Source organism: Gopherus flavomarginatus, chromosome 3 (genome assembly GCF_025201925.1).
Source record: "Gopherus flavomarginatus isolate rGopFla2 chromosome 3, rGopFla2.mat.asm, whole genome shotgun sequence".
NCBI lineage: Eukaryota > Metazoa > Chordata > Testudines > Testudinidae > Gopherus > Gopherus flavomarginatus.
In genome coordinates, this window is record NC_066619.1 from 29880978 (window position 1) to 29895373 (window position 14396).

General features: G+C 40.5%; 1 protein-coding gene across 1 annotated transcript in view; it reads right to left on the bottom strand.

Annotated features, from left to right (window-relative positions):
• Window positions 1-1299: 1299 nt before the first annotated feature.
• Window positions 1300-14396, bottom strand: part of PLCXD3 (phosphatidylinositol specific phospholipase C X domain containing 3) — a 157051-nt gene continuing 143954 nt past the window's right edge. The window contains exon 3 of the mRNA XM_050947088.1: window positions 1300-8642. Within this exon, the coding sequence (XP_050803045.1) occupies window positions 8486-8642 (157 nt within the window). The 3' untranslated portion in view covers window positions 1300-8485. The remainder of the gene's footprint in view (window positions 8643-14396) is intronic.

Genomic DNA, 14396 nt, shown 5'->3' on the forward strand with positions numbered 1-14396 from the left:
GTGGACTAGAAGCTGAGTGGTTAGGTAGGAGGGTAACTGAGATTCTACCATTAATCACTGCTCAGTACACTCACTCTCGCAGCTTTCCCCCAAACTCTGTGACTAGAAGTCTGGCCCCACTGAAGTCAACAGGCCTTTTGCATGGCACCAGAATTTCACCTTGTCTCTCTGTTGGAAAAGAAAGAGCAAAGGAGGAGGACTGTGCTGAGTGTTTGATATCAGCCTCACCCCCCTGCAAAGATTTCCCCCCCTAACATTTCCAGTTGCTGTGAAAAAAAAAATTAAAAAGCCTGAGACTGCAGCTGGAAGGCTGAGGAGCAGGTAACTTGTTTATCTGCCTTGATTCCTGTACTGAGCTGCCCACCACAGTCATGTTATTTCTAGAAAAGCCATTTCTGGTTGATGTCTCACACTAGACAGGAGTTGTGTTTTAATTGAGCTCTCTAATCTAGCTAAAAAAAATCCCCCAGCTATTTTGTCTAGTGACCTAATACCTTATCTTCTGGAATTTCTAACATCTGCCTGAGAACTACTCCTCCGATATTAACCTTACAATAATATAAGTATTTTTTAAGGTTTCTCTGATAGCCAAGCTCTCTCATGCCGCCATCAGACTAGTATATTATTCTTGAACAGAGACATACACACTTCCCACATTTATAGCGAGCTAAGGGAGCTGTTGAAACAGCAGGTCCAAGCTGGCCTGGCCTGATGTTCCTGTTACTAGAGTAGCCATGAAAACAACTGCCCCCTTTTGTAATTAGGAAAATAATCCAGTAGTTCATTCCCTCTCTAGAGTGAAGACATAGCATAGAAATACTGACTCTTGGAGTTATGGTCTCTCACACAGACTTTGAGAAATTCCAAACAGAGAGGTGATAACTCCTAATCCACTGCTTTTATCCTCCTAACAATGAACCATCTGCACCTGGAGCCTCTCTCATTCCCTCACTAGTTTCTGTGAGCAAAAGCACCTGCTCAGAGATTTAACCCTTTTGTCCTGGCAATACAAGTCTGCAGAATCTTTTTTATTGGTGAGCATGAGACAAACAGGAAAGCCCACAGTGCTTTTAGTCAGGGAGTGTAATGAATTCCAGCAACCCACCTTCTCCACACAGGTGTATATGGGGAGGACAAGGCTCACCCACTGAGGTGAGCCAGAATGGGCTCTAACCCATTTCACAGAAGTGCCCTGAAGAAGGTTCCATTGTATAATGTCTTTGGTCAGTTCTTTCTGGAAGTTCTTTGTTGCATCTAGACACTGAACTTGTGAACTGCAATGAAACCACAGCATAAGCGTATGGGTACCAGGGCTTTATTAGACATTCCACTGAATACAAAGAAACTGGGTTTTATGCTTTTTACATTAAATACACATTCTTGTCATAAAAAAATCACATTTGCTATACAGAACCATAGGCAATTTTTTTTACACAACATTTATTAAAGTACCATTGACTAGATCCTAAAAAGAGAAGGTACAGCCCTGTGAACTGCTGGTGCACAATGCACAAGGAGCTATATGTCACCAGTGTGACACACCCACGTCTCACAAAACAGAATAATGTCATTCCAAAGCATTAGCAATCATTTGGAATAGTAAGGCTTGTAGAAAGAGAATTTTAATAGTGTCAGAGGCAGTATGGCGATATTGTCAGAATAACTACCTTGCACGCTTCTAAAACTACTCATCTCCGAGGCACTCAATAACCCAACACCTGCCATGGATTTATCGTCAACTACATTTCCCCTCAATTTTTATGACACTTAAAACTAGTGCATTCTGCTTTATGTATCCCAGCTTCCAAAGTGGTGTAACACTAATCAAAACAGATTTGTTAATGTAAACACAAGTCACAGAATCTAAGATATCTTTGCAGATCCAATTGACTTTGGTGGGACTCTGCATGAGTGAAAAAAGCTTGCCCATGCAGCTCCAACTGCAGGATTGAGGCCTACGAGCTCTATTCCATCTCGTTGCTAGCATAGGATTGCCCCCACGGATACATTTACTAGTTAGTTTTTCATTTGAGATTTAAATGTGGAGTTACAGAGTTTAGGGTTAAATTATCTTCAACCAAGGAAGGGTGTACCTAACAGATCAAGCGTGTGGGTATGCATGGGGACTGGGTGGTGGAGGTGGGGGAAACCTGCCTGTGACAGGAGACATAGATCTCTCTCTGCCTTCTCCTAGCCCTGTGTCCCTTCATGGAAGTTCTTGAACAAAGCCGGAAGCTGTGCATTGAAACCAGCAACCTTTCCATATCCAGCATGGATGTGGGTTTGTTCATCTCTGCTAGTGATGCTGGGAGGGAGATGAGGTTGAGAGTAGGGTAAGGCATATTAGTGCACAATGAAGGGAGGGCAGGGATGATGGACAGAGGGTAGAGAGCTTGCAGAAGGGTGCTGAAATTAGGTAAACAGCACTTCGGCTCAGTGCTTAATTTGTAATGAAAGAGGTGCTGGGACTCAAGCAATTTTTTTACTTTCATAACGGATGCAGCAAGCCCAGAAGTGCTGGAGCTATGAACTGCCAAACCCCGAGGTGCCGGGGCTTAAGCAATGATTTACTTTCATAACTGATGTGGCAAGCCTAGAGGTCCTGGGGCTCAGCCCTGGCACAAATTAAGCACTGCGGCTGCTTCTTCCCCAACCAGCAGGGTGGATTCTCACTGGGTTTCACCTCAACACCCCAAACCTGTTATGTTACTTAAGCAGGTTTGACTCTGAAGCTCCCCACCCCACCAATGGCTGTGTATCCTCTGACTGAGCAGGCCAGCACACAGCTGTCTGGCTGGGCAGATTTGGAGTTGGACCTGCCTTGTGTCACATATTGGGTGTTGGGGACACACTCACCCTTAATATCAAGGAGAGGTGCTGCAGGCAGAAACAGAAAGGGGAAACTGTATTTGATTGGTGAGGAGACATGGTTGGCTGATTCATCATATTTCTGTGTAGCAGAAAGTACTGACGCTCCCCTTCTTTCTTAGAGCATAAAGCCTTTCAACTCTGGCCTGTTGAACGTTACATCCCTTCTTAGTGAAAGTTGTAATCACTCAAGACAGCAGAATGATGTTAATGAGCAGGACTGGCCTGGGTACCTACTTGTCCCTAACCTCCCTCTTCAACATGTGGAATGAACCCTGATCCCAGGGCAGGTTTCAAACTGTGAACTCACAGTCATATTCCACCAGAGGACATTCTCAGTATTATCCAGCACCCAGGTATTTCCCCACCCACCGCTGAAGTACCTTGGAAAATTTTGCCCTTAGTGTCATAGCTACACTAAAATACAGTGCAAATTACATGCTCTACATTAGACGTGTCCAATTCCCCCTGATATAAATAAGAGCTGTGAGTGTATATCTGAGGGAATGATCTGGCCAATATACGTCACACTAGGTCTTGATATTTGTGTATAGTTAATTTGATCATAAAAATGTGCTAATCCTTATCAGCTTTTAAACGAGCGCCAAGTAAGTTCAAGTTTAACTCCCTCTAAAAAGTAAAACAACCCAATTCAAGAAAAAGCATTCAGAAACCACACAACTTGTTTTGAAATCTGAACTCATAACTATGGGGCTTAACAAAATAATGTAGCTACATTAAGGCAGGTACCATGACTGTCCTTTTCCTTTAGGATAAGTTCTTTCTCACATTTTATACACAACCCCCCCCCCACACGCGCACGCATACATACACACACACACACACGTAGCCAGTACCTATAAAACAGTAGCACAGTAATAAACAAATAAATAATAATAGAGAAAAATCACTTAACTCCAAGAAACTCATCATCAATACATTTTACATACTCTACAGCATATTTTATCCCTGTCCATGGGTAAACGTACAATTCAGAACAATGTTGACAACTGTATATAACACAGAAGCTACCAGTGAAATATGGCAAACACATCGTACAAACTATTAGCTTTTGCTTCACTGAAAAGGAGTTTAGCGGTCTAAAATGTTGTTGGCTGAACTCTTGAATCTGCATATAGCCCATTCTGATGGCAATGCTCATCACTCCATGCATTGCATTCACAATGAAAACCACCAAAGATATGTTCGCAGTAGACTTCTCCTTTTTTATATTTCTCAGCTAGTCTTCGGAACTTTTTATTTCCCTTCATATCATATACCACACGCTGGTCAATTTCTGCTCCTGATTACGCCATTGTAAATCTGCAGTAACTCATCTGAAGCCAATAGAGTTGTTTTGACAGTAGGATTTGACTCTGCATTCAGGAGGTACGCACACATATTGTACATACTTTTACACAAATGAATACTATGATCTTTGTAAATGGCAGAATGTATGTGTAAATTACATCTATAAAATACCTTGGTAAATTCTACTTACAGTTACACCAGTTGCAATATCATTGATTTCATTACTATTGATACTTCAGTTGGCTTCAGTGTGGGGTTCACTGATGAAAACTGAACAGATTTTGGACCCTTTGGGCTGATTCTGATCTCATTTACACTGGTGTACGTCAGAAATAACTTCACTGAAGCCAATGAGTATACTGGTATGAAATCAGTGGGCCAAATCCTCATGAGGTGTAAATCAAGATAGCCTCAAAAAATGATTGGAGCTATACCGATTTACACCAGCTGAGCATCTGGTGCCTTTAAGCTCTTTAATTTATGTGGTGCTCTGTTGTGATAGGTAATTTTTGCAGATCTGACTGAAAGAAAACATTAAGTAGCTGTGTCATAACACCCGAAAGATTCATATTACTTGACACGTACACACTAGACTAGAGACACAAGTGGTTAAATGTGCATAAGAGGAGAAAAAAGACAATGTGATGGTAGCTCACGAATTAACATTGCTAGCTCCAAAAGACAGTGAAGGATGCAAAATGCAACAGATGGAAAAATTATGATGCCCAGTATCTTAGGTGGGGTTTTTGCTCTTATGATTAGATTACAGTCATTATTTCCCATATAGGATTCCATGTGGTATGTGTGCAGAAAAACCAAAGCAGGGTATGCCAAACAATGGAAAGTACTAGGACCCAATTCTGGAGTTCTTAAGCAGACAATTTTAATGTTCAAGTCAATTTTGCCTCCATACAGATGGCGAGATTGGGCTCTAAGGACTTGTCTACACATGAAAATTAATACAGAGTAAGTGAAAGTGAGAAGTTAAAGCAGATTAATCATTCCTGATTAATTCCATGGGTAGTTGCTCTTATTCTGGAATAAGAGGGCTGTATGGATTAAGCTATTGTGGAATAAGACACTCATGCTGGAATATAAGCATCCACACATGAAGTTAATTGGGAAACGTTATTCTGAAATAACTCCCTGTGTAGACAAGCCCTAAAATGATCCAGTTGTATCGCACACTTCTTTTCTGGTTTGTTTGGTTTTTTGAAAAGCATCCTACAAGAGCAACAATGGAAACTCTGCCTGTTAGGATGGCAGGATTAAGATTTTTGTCCATCACAGCCTAGCAAACTGAACGTGTTACTCTATTCCCTCCCCAACAACACTTAAAGCAAGTTTGTTTATCCACAGCCCTTGCCATTAAATTCTGTTCTTCTTTATTGGGAAGGAGATTAAAAGCTGAATGAAAATGTCATTTATCCGACAAGGTTTTTTTGTGCATTTAGCTAACAGTAGAAAGATCCCTTCCCTCCCCCACCCTAATGGAGAAACTACATAATTTGTTTATTACCCTATCTTTGCAGAGGACTTTTTTGCTTTGCTTTTATTTTCCAGCACCCAAACAACAAAGAGGACACAACTGATGCTAAGCAAACATTTTAACAATGCCAATAAGCTCAAGATACAACATAGTTATATTTATATATACTTTTTTCTTAAATACATTGAAACACTTGTTTTCAGTACTATTTATATAAATGAAACCCTTGTGGCATTTTATGTGTGCTTGACTCAGGGTTTCCAAGAGGAAATCAACATTGTGCCTCTCAGTGGGTTATAACAGAAACCCAATCACAAAATAAAAGAAAATTAGTCTTTTTCCTTTGCTCACTCTAAAGATGTTTGCAATGCTCAGATTTTTAATTTTTTTAAACATACAATATTTATATGCAGTTAAAATACTTTGCGCACATTTAAATAACTGAAAAATGACAGAAGATATTGAGAAAAAAAAAGCAATCTGGCTCACAGAAATAATTATGAAAATAGCTTCTTAAACCATATCTCCAATAAGTAAGCAAACAAGTTGTAGATTTATATCACCAGACACCCTATTCAAAGGAAAGGCACTGCCTTGAGAACTGTGCAAAATGTGGCAGTTTCAGTTTGCACAGGATTCAGCAAAACTCACTTTTACATTTCAACTCATGTAGCTCTCATCTGTTCAATTTTCCTTTGAGAGAATCTGGAAACTGAAAACTACGTTCATCAGAACCTACTGAGTTTTGTCTGGCTTTGTGTGAAAACCATAGCTTCCTCCATCTCCTATGCGAAGAGACAGTGTTTGTGAACCTCGGCAAATGTTTTGGTCAAGTTTTGGGTTAGTAAAGAAAACCAAACTGGCCCGGTTTTGAGGTTCCATTGTGACTGGTTCTCATAGCCCTAATTGACACACAGGAATGGTTAATGAAGAAGTAGTTGTACATTTACTTTCTACATTCTTTAACCTGTATATATACCTATAGCTAAAAATGAGGGCACAGTTCTGTGTGTGCATGTCTTTGTATTGTGTACATACAGACAATATATATGTGCCTTTTCTGCACACATACATGCATAGACACACACTGGCACATCATCTAAATATAAAATACCAGTGAGTGTACCTTTTATTCCACTACTTTGTTAATGAAAAAATATCCCTTCCTGGTGACACCATTTTCATTTCTGTAACCTCAGAACATTGCATTTGCACTTTCCATTGCTCATGTTCTAATCACTTAATGGAAATTAGTAAGGGCCAAATAAAACCAGCCTTACTCAAGCAACTTCCATTGATATCAAGGGAACTTCGACTGAATAAGGATACCACCTTAACCCTCACCCTTTCATATTTAAACTATGATATTTCAATGAGCAATTTCCCCTTGTACTACTCTGGAGTCCATATGATTTGTACAAATTTTACTAAATGTTCTGCTTTCCTCCATTGTCTGCATGCACATCAGTATATATGATTAACTGAAGTAATTTTCAATTGTGAGTTGCTGAAACCATACAATGACTCTGTTCTCATTTTCTTTTATACCTCATCAACTTTTTCACCTATTAGAGTGATATATGTTTCATTAAGAGTAGGGGGACTGGAGGGTCTGCTGTTGTAATAGCAGACATTCTAAACCCCTTGTCAAGATTTATTATTTCACATGAATGAAAGGACCATAGATTAATGTTATTTGCTACTCACTGAATTGTTCCACTCTTTAACAGAGAAATTTTTCACTGTTGAATTGGCACCAATTTTTTCATCAGCAGAAAACTGTTGTTCTGTGTTTATAGCTGCCTTAAAGAGAACTTGATACTACCGCTTCATATTAAACAAGTCAATGTTTCATCTGTATCGATTTATTCCTGCAGAAAGCAAATTTCTATAGATGAGGTCAAATCCTGCTCATCCTACTCACCTGAGTAATTGTACTGAATTAGGGCCTGGTCCAAAGCTGATGAATGGAAAGCCTCCCACTGACTTCAATGGGCTTTAAATCAGACCCATGAGTGGGACTTCTCATGGGAGGGATTTTTAAAAGTGTTCAGCATTGCCTTAACTCTGCTCCTACTGAAGTCCATGGTAAAACTCCCACTGGCTTTGATGATCTTAGAGTTAGGCCAATGCTGCACACTTTTTGACTTCAGCAACCGCACAGCACTTCTGACAATCCTACCCCAGGTGAGAAGGTGATCAGGATTTGGCCCATATTCTGCAAAGGCTACAGACTATGGTTCTGAATATTTGCTGTCTGCTGATGATACAAGAGTTGCAGGCATGACTTTATATTGAATTTATTCCCCAAAGGCGAATAAACTGATGACCGCCAATGAATGTAATCAATTAAGCCACCTAACAGATGCAGTGCATTGAATTAAAACGTTAGGGCCATATAGTGCCCTCACTCTGCAGCAAAACATTCATGTCAGTGGGAATTCCCTGTGCAGACATAGGGCATTATATGTCCCTCCAGTCTGCATACAGCAAATTGCTTGGCACTATTAATAACCTTAGAAGTAAGACACAGAAATTATATTTGGTACTTTGTGGAAAATGTGCAAGTGGCTTTCTCTAGTCAACCACTAAAAAAATCCTGTTTTGCTCTTCAAATGAAAAACATGAGGGTTTATTAAGGTAGAAAATTATAATAACCAATGAAAACATTACCCTTTGCCCACCCACTACTGCCCTAAACACCTCAGAGATTCGGTGTTATAGGAAGATCTGTGTGTTACAAGATTTTTTTTTTTTAATACAATTGGGTTTTCTTTTTAAATCTACTCAATGAACAACAAATATATTGCAGTAGTATCAAGTAGTATCAGCTTCGCCTTCATCCAGGATATAGTTGAGTTTTATGACAGTGCTGATAAAGTCACCAAGTTCTACAAAATCAGCAGTGATAATATTGATACCACTTTCTCCTGGTTTCTGAGTTCGGACCCAATGCATCATTGCAGGAAGAGCCCTGAGGAAGAAAAGGAAGAAAAGTTATTCATAAAGACCGAAGACAAGTATTTTGGGTGGAGTTTTATAAAGCACTTAGCATTGACTTCACTTTGCTCTTCATGATAAAATGCCCACTGACTTCAATTAGGCCACTGCTGAGCACTTTTGAAATTTCCACCCTTTCCTCCTTTAATTCCCTGTGTAGAATGCATCTTGATTATATTTCAGTTTCTTAAAGATTAACGCAAACATTTAATACAGGGGTTGGCAATCTCTGGCACGTGGCTTGAAGGGTAAGCACCCTGCAGGCCGGACCAGTTTGCTTACCTGTTGCGTCCGCAGGTTCAGCTGATTGTGGCTCCCACTGGCCGCGGTTCACCGCTCCAGGCCAATGGGGGCTGCCCGCGGCCAGTGGGAGCCGCAATCGGCCAAACCTGTGGATGTGGCAGGTAAACAAACTGGCGTAGCCCACCAGGGTGCTTACCCTGGCAAGCCACGTGCCAGAGGTTGCCAATCCCTGATTTTAATAGAAACGTGTTCTGAAATCCCACAGCAACTGGTTAGGAAGGAGAAATAACAGAGAAAACAAGTCATTGTTCATGCTAGGTTGACACATCGTAGAAAGCTTTGAGAAACATTCTGCTTACATAGTGGATGCTGTCTATTGTTCTCACACTTCATTCTTCATTGTTTCACTTCACAAAAACAAGATCTTTGTTTCTCAAAAGTTCCATTGCTCCTGATAGTTATTTCCCATCAAGATTTAGTGATATATTAAATCTTCGTTTGGGACACCGGAACACTGGGCTGAATATCCCGTTCTTTACAAAACTGTATATCGCACATCCAATAGTCAAGTCATGGGTTATGGTCCATCATGAGTTTGTGTCTTTATGATTAGTTAGTGGAAGAAAATAAGAGCAGTCTTACTGGTTGTTTTTGAGACAGGGTGGTGTTATTAGGTCAGGCACCCAGAGATGGGATATTGGACTGCAAAATGTATCTCTGTGTGTGTCTTTATAGTCTAGAGCTCTCTGTGAAATCATGAGGGCTATACCATGATCTCCAGTAACCTATATATGGAGAATATTTCTGATCAAGATGACTCTTTAATCCTACAGATAAAGGCATAACAAGATCCAATGGCTGGAAGCTGAAGTTAGTGAATTTCAAATGAAATAAACGTGCACATTTTTAACAGTGAAGATAATTGATCATTGAAGTAAATTACCAAATTCTCCAGTGTTTGGAGTGTTAAAAATCAAGATTAAATGTCTTTCTAAAAACATGCTCTAGTTCAACCACACATTACTGGGCTAAAAGGAGGAATTCACTGAGTGAAATCTATGCCCTATATTATGCAGGAGCTCAGACTAGATGAATGTAATAGACCCCTCTGGCCTTAAAATCTACAAATCTGTGACTCCCTCCTGGATTGCACCTGAGGTAGTAATTTTTCCCTATGCAAAGTAAGTGTAAAATTCTGATCTGGCAGCAATATCATTCAGGCCCAATGTTTTGAATGTAAATTAATCTATTCCTGACCAATGGCGTTAGGCAAAATAGTAAGAAAGCAAGCAGAATGGGTGAAGGATACAGATTTTACTTATAAGTGACATAACTACTTTAATTATAAAAGTATTCACTGTTGACACAAAGGTTAATCTGGATCCTATAAAATATTACAAAGAGAAAAGCATAGCACTCCCAGGCCTTGATTCAGATCAGAAAAGCACTTAAACACATGCAAAGTTCACCTCTATTCTTTTTCACACAGAGCACAGTCAACCTGTGGAACTCCTTGCCTGAGGAGGTTGTGAAGGCTAGGACTATAACAGGGTTAAAAAGAGAACTGGATAAATTTATGGAGGTTAAGTCCATTAATGGCTATTAGCCAGGATTCATAGATTCATAGATTCATAGACTCTAGGAGTGGAAGGGACCTCGAGAGGTCATCGAGTCCAGTCCCCTGCCCTCATGGCAGGACCAAATATTGTCTAGACAATCCCTAATAGACATTTATCTAACCTACTCTTAAATATCTCCAGAGATGGAGATTCCACAACTTCCCTAGGCAATCTATTCCAGTGTTTAACTACCCTGACAGTTAGAAACTTTTTCCTAATGTCCAACCTAAATCTCCCTTGCTGCAGTTTAAGCCCATTGCTTCTTGTTCTATCATTGGAGGCTAAGGTGAACAAGTTTTCTCCCTCCTCCTGATGACACCCTTTTAGATACCTGAAAACTGCTATCATGTCCCCTCTCAGTCTTCTCTTTTCCAAACTAAACAAACCCAATTCCTTCAGCCTTCCTTCATAGGTCATGTTCTCAAGACCTTTAATCATTCTTGTTGCTCTTCTCTGGACCCTCTCCAATTTCTCCACATCTTTCTTGAAATGCGGTGCCCAGAACTGGACACAATACTCCAGCTGAGGCCTGACCAGCGCAGAGTAAAACGGAAGAATGACTTCTCGTGTCTTGTTTACAACACACATGTTAATGCATCCCAGAATCACGTTTGCTTTTTTTGCAACAGTATCACACTGTTGACTCATATTAAGCTTGTGGTCTGCTATGACCCCTAGATCTCTTTCTACCATACTCCTTCCTAGACAGTCTCCTCCCATTCTGTATGTGTGAAACTGATTGTTCCTTCTTAAGTGGAGCACTTTGCATTTATCTTTATTGAACTTCATCCTGTTTACCTCAGACCATTTCTCCAATTTGTCCAGATCATTTTGAATTTTGACCCTGTCTTCCAAAGCAGTTGCAATCCCTCCCAGTTTGGTATCGTCCGCAAACTTAATAAGCGTACTTTCTATGCCAACATCTAAATCGTTGATGAAGATATTGAACAGAACCGGTCCCAAAACAGACCCCTGCGGAACCCCACTTGTTATACCTTTCCAGCAGGATTGGGAGCCATTAACAACTACTCTCTGAGTACGGTTATCCAGCCAGTTATGCACTCACCTTATAGTAGCCCCATCTAAATTGTACTTTCCTACTTTATCTATAAGAATATCATGCGAGACCATATCAAATGCCTTACTAAAGTCTAGGTATATCACATCCACTGCTTCTCCCTTATCCACAAGGCTCGTTATCCTATCAAAGAACGCTATCAGATTAGTTTGACACGATTTGTTCTTTACAAATCCATGCTGGCTATTCCCTATCACCTTACCACCTTCCAAGTGTTTGCAGATGATTTCTTTAATTACCTGCTCCATTATCTTCCCTGGCACAGAAGTTAAACTAACTGGTCTGTAGTTTCCTGGGTTGCTTTTATTTCCCTTTTTATAGATGGGCACTATATTTGCCCCCTTCCAGTCTTCTGGAATATCCCCCGTCTCCCATGATTTCCCAAAGATAATAGCTAGAGGCTCAGATACCTCTTCTATTAACTCCTTGAGTATTCTAGGATGCATTTCATCAGGCCCTGGTGACTTGCAGGCATCTAACTTTTCTAAGTGATTTTTTACTTGCTCTGTTTTTATTTTATCTTCTAAACCTACCCTCTTCCCGTAACAATTCACTATATTAGACATTCCTTCAGACTTCTCAGTGAAGACTGAAACAAAGAAGTCATTAAGCATCTCTGCCATTTCCAAGTCTCCCGTTACTGTTTCCCTCTCCTCACTGAGCAGTGGGCCTACCCTGTCCTTGGTCTAATGTATTGATAAAAAGTCTTCTTGTTTCCCTTTATTCCCATAGCTAGTTTGAGTTCATTTTGTGCCTTTGCCTTTCTAATCTTGCCTCTGCATTCCTGTGTTATTTGCCTATATTCATCCTTTGTAATCTGACCTAGTTTCCATTTTTTATATGACGCCTTTTTATTTTGTAGGTTAAGCCAAGGTGGTCTTTTGCCACATTTTCTATCTTTCTTAACATCGGAATAGCTTGCTTTTGGGCCCTTAATAGTGTCCCTTTGAAAAACTGCCAACTCTCCTCAGTTGTTTTTCCCCTCAGTCTTGATTTCCATGGGACCTTACCTATCAGCTCTCTGAGCTTACCAAAATCTGCCTTCCTGAAATCCATTGTCTCTATTCTGCTGTACTCCCTTCTACCCTTCCTTAGAATTGCAAACTCTATGATTTCATGATCATTTTCACCCAAGCTTCCTTCTACTATCAAATTCTCAACAAGTTCCTCCCTATTTGTTAAAATCAAGGGATGGGTAAGGAATGGTGTCCCTAGTCTCTGTTTGTCAGAGGGTGGAGATGGATGGCAGGAGAGAGATCACCTGATCATTGCCTGTTAGATTCACTCCCTCTTGGGCACCTGGCATTGGTCACTGTCAGCAGACAGGATGCTGGGCTGGATGGACCCTTGGTCTGACCCAGTGTGGCCACTCTTATGTATCAAAGAATAACATTTTATTGTATTGATTCCAACGGGACTTAATCAAGTGCTTAAAGATAAGCATGTGTTCAAGTGCTATGCTGAATCCAGATCTAATGTAATATCTTCGTAATTTTATTATGTAAAAATCTGAAGAATTCTACTTGATATTGTTGCATGAAGAACCATGAGAGATACCATGAAACTGGAGAGAGACCATATTGTGACTCCAGGAACCAACATTTGAAAAAAATTACACTCATCATAGGGGCCAACTCCATGCTCCAGGGCTGGAGCACCCATGGGAAAAAATCAGTGGGTGCTTAGCACCCACTGGCAGCCAGTTTGCCCCTCACCCCCGAGCACCTTCCACCTATCACAGTCAGCTGTTTTGTGGTGGTGCAGGAGGCTCTGGGAGGAAGGGGGAGGAGCAGGAACAGGGCATGCTCAGGGGACAGGGAGGAACTGGGTGGGAAGAGGTGGGGAAGAGGTGGGGCAGGGGCGGAGCTTGGGGGAAAGGGTCAGGGGGCAGGGGGTTGAGCACTCCCATGGCCCGGGAGGAAACCTGCACCTATGACACCAACCAGCTTTTCAGGAACTGGACAAATCATAACCAGAGTGACATAGATGAACCAAAGCATGAGGAAACTGATTAAGAGTGACTCAAAGGGGTTGAAAGCACTCAAAATGTAGTGCTGTATTGAAATGTCAATGATTTTGCTGAACAATGGAGAACTATATTGGGCAGAATTCCAATGGAGGGCACTAACTGGCCTTTCTTTTTAATTCTAGCTTCCTATTTGAGCTCAGAAAGTCTTTTAGATTTAAAAGTGAGGGGCCTGATTCTATCTCTAACTAGTTTGATATAGGTTCTTTAATTCTTAAGTACTCATCTGCCTTTGATATTTATTTCCTCTTGAAGCATAACATCATCTTCTCTTTGTGGCATCCCATTTGTTTGCTGTGAAACTGATGATAATTTTGTAATTCTGTTCCCAACTCAAGAGTTTTCTTATTATCTAATCCAGTGGTTCTCTAACATATTTGATCATGCCCCCACTTTGTTTTGTCTGTAGTAGTTTACGCCCCGGCCACACAAGTACATATACTGATAAAAAAAAAATCAACATGTAACTGTCACTAAATATTACAAACAGAAATGCATTGATTCAAAACAGAGCCAACAATCCACTGTAATAAGAGCAAAACCAAAACTGCGACTGTGCTTGATACTTACAATTAAACATGCACACCGTGATGTAGCAAATGGATTAACGAACAGATGGCAACGGCTTTGTATAAAACTGTGCAAGGTTAACAGAAATCTGTCAAAATGCACAGTACCACCTACAGTCAAATGCACAGCGCTATCTGAGGACCTGATATGTCTGGAGGAATCAGCTTTGCCAGTTATTTATTGCTGTGAGTA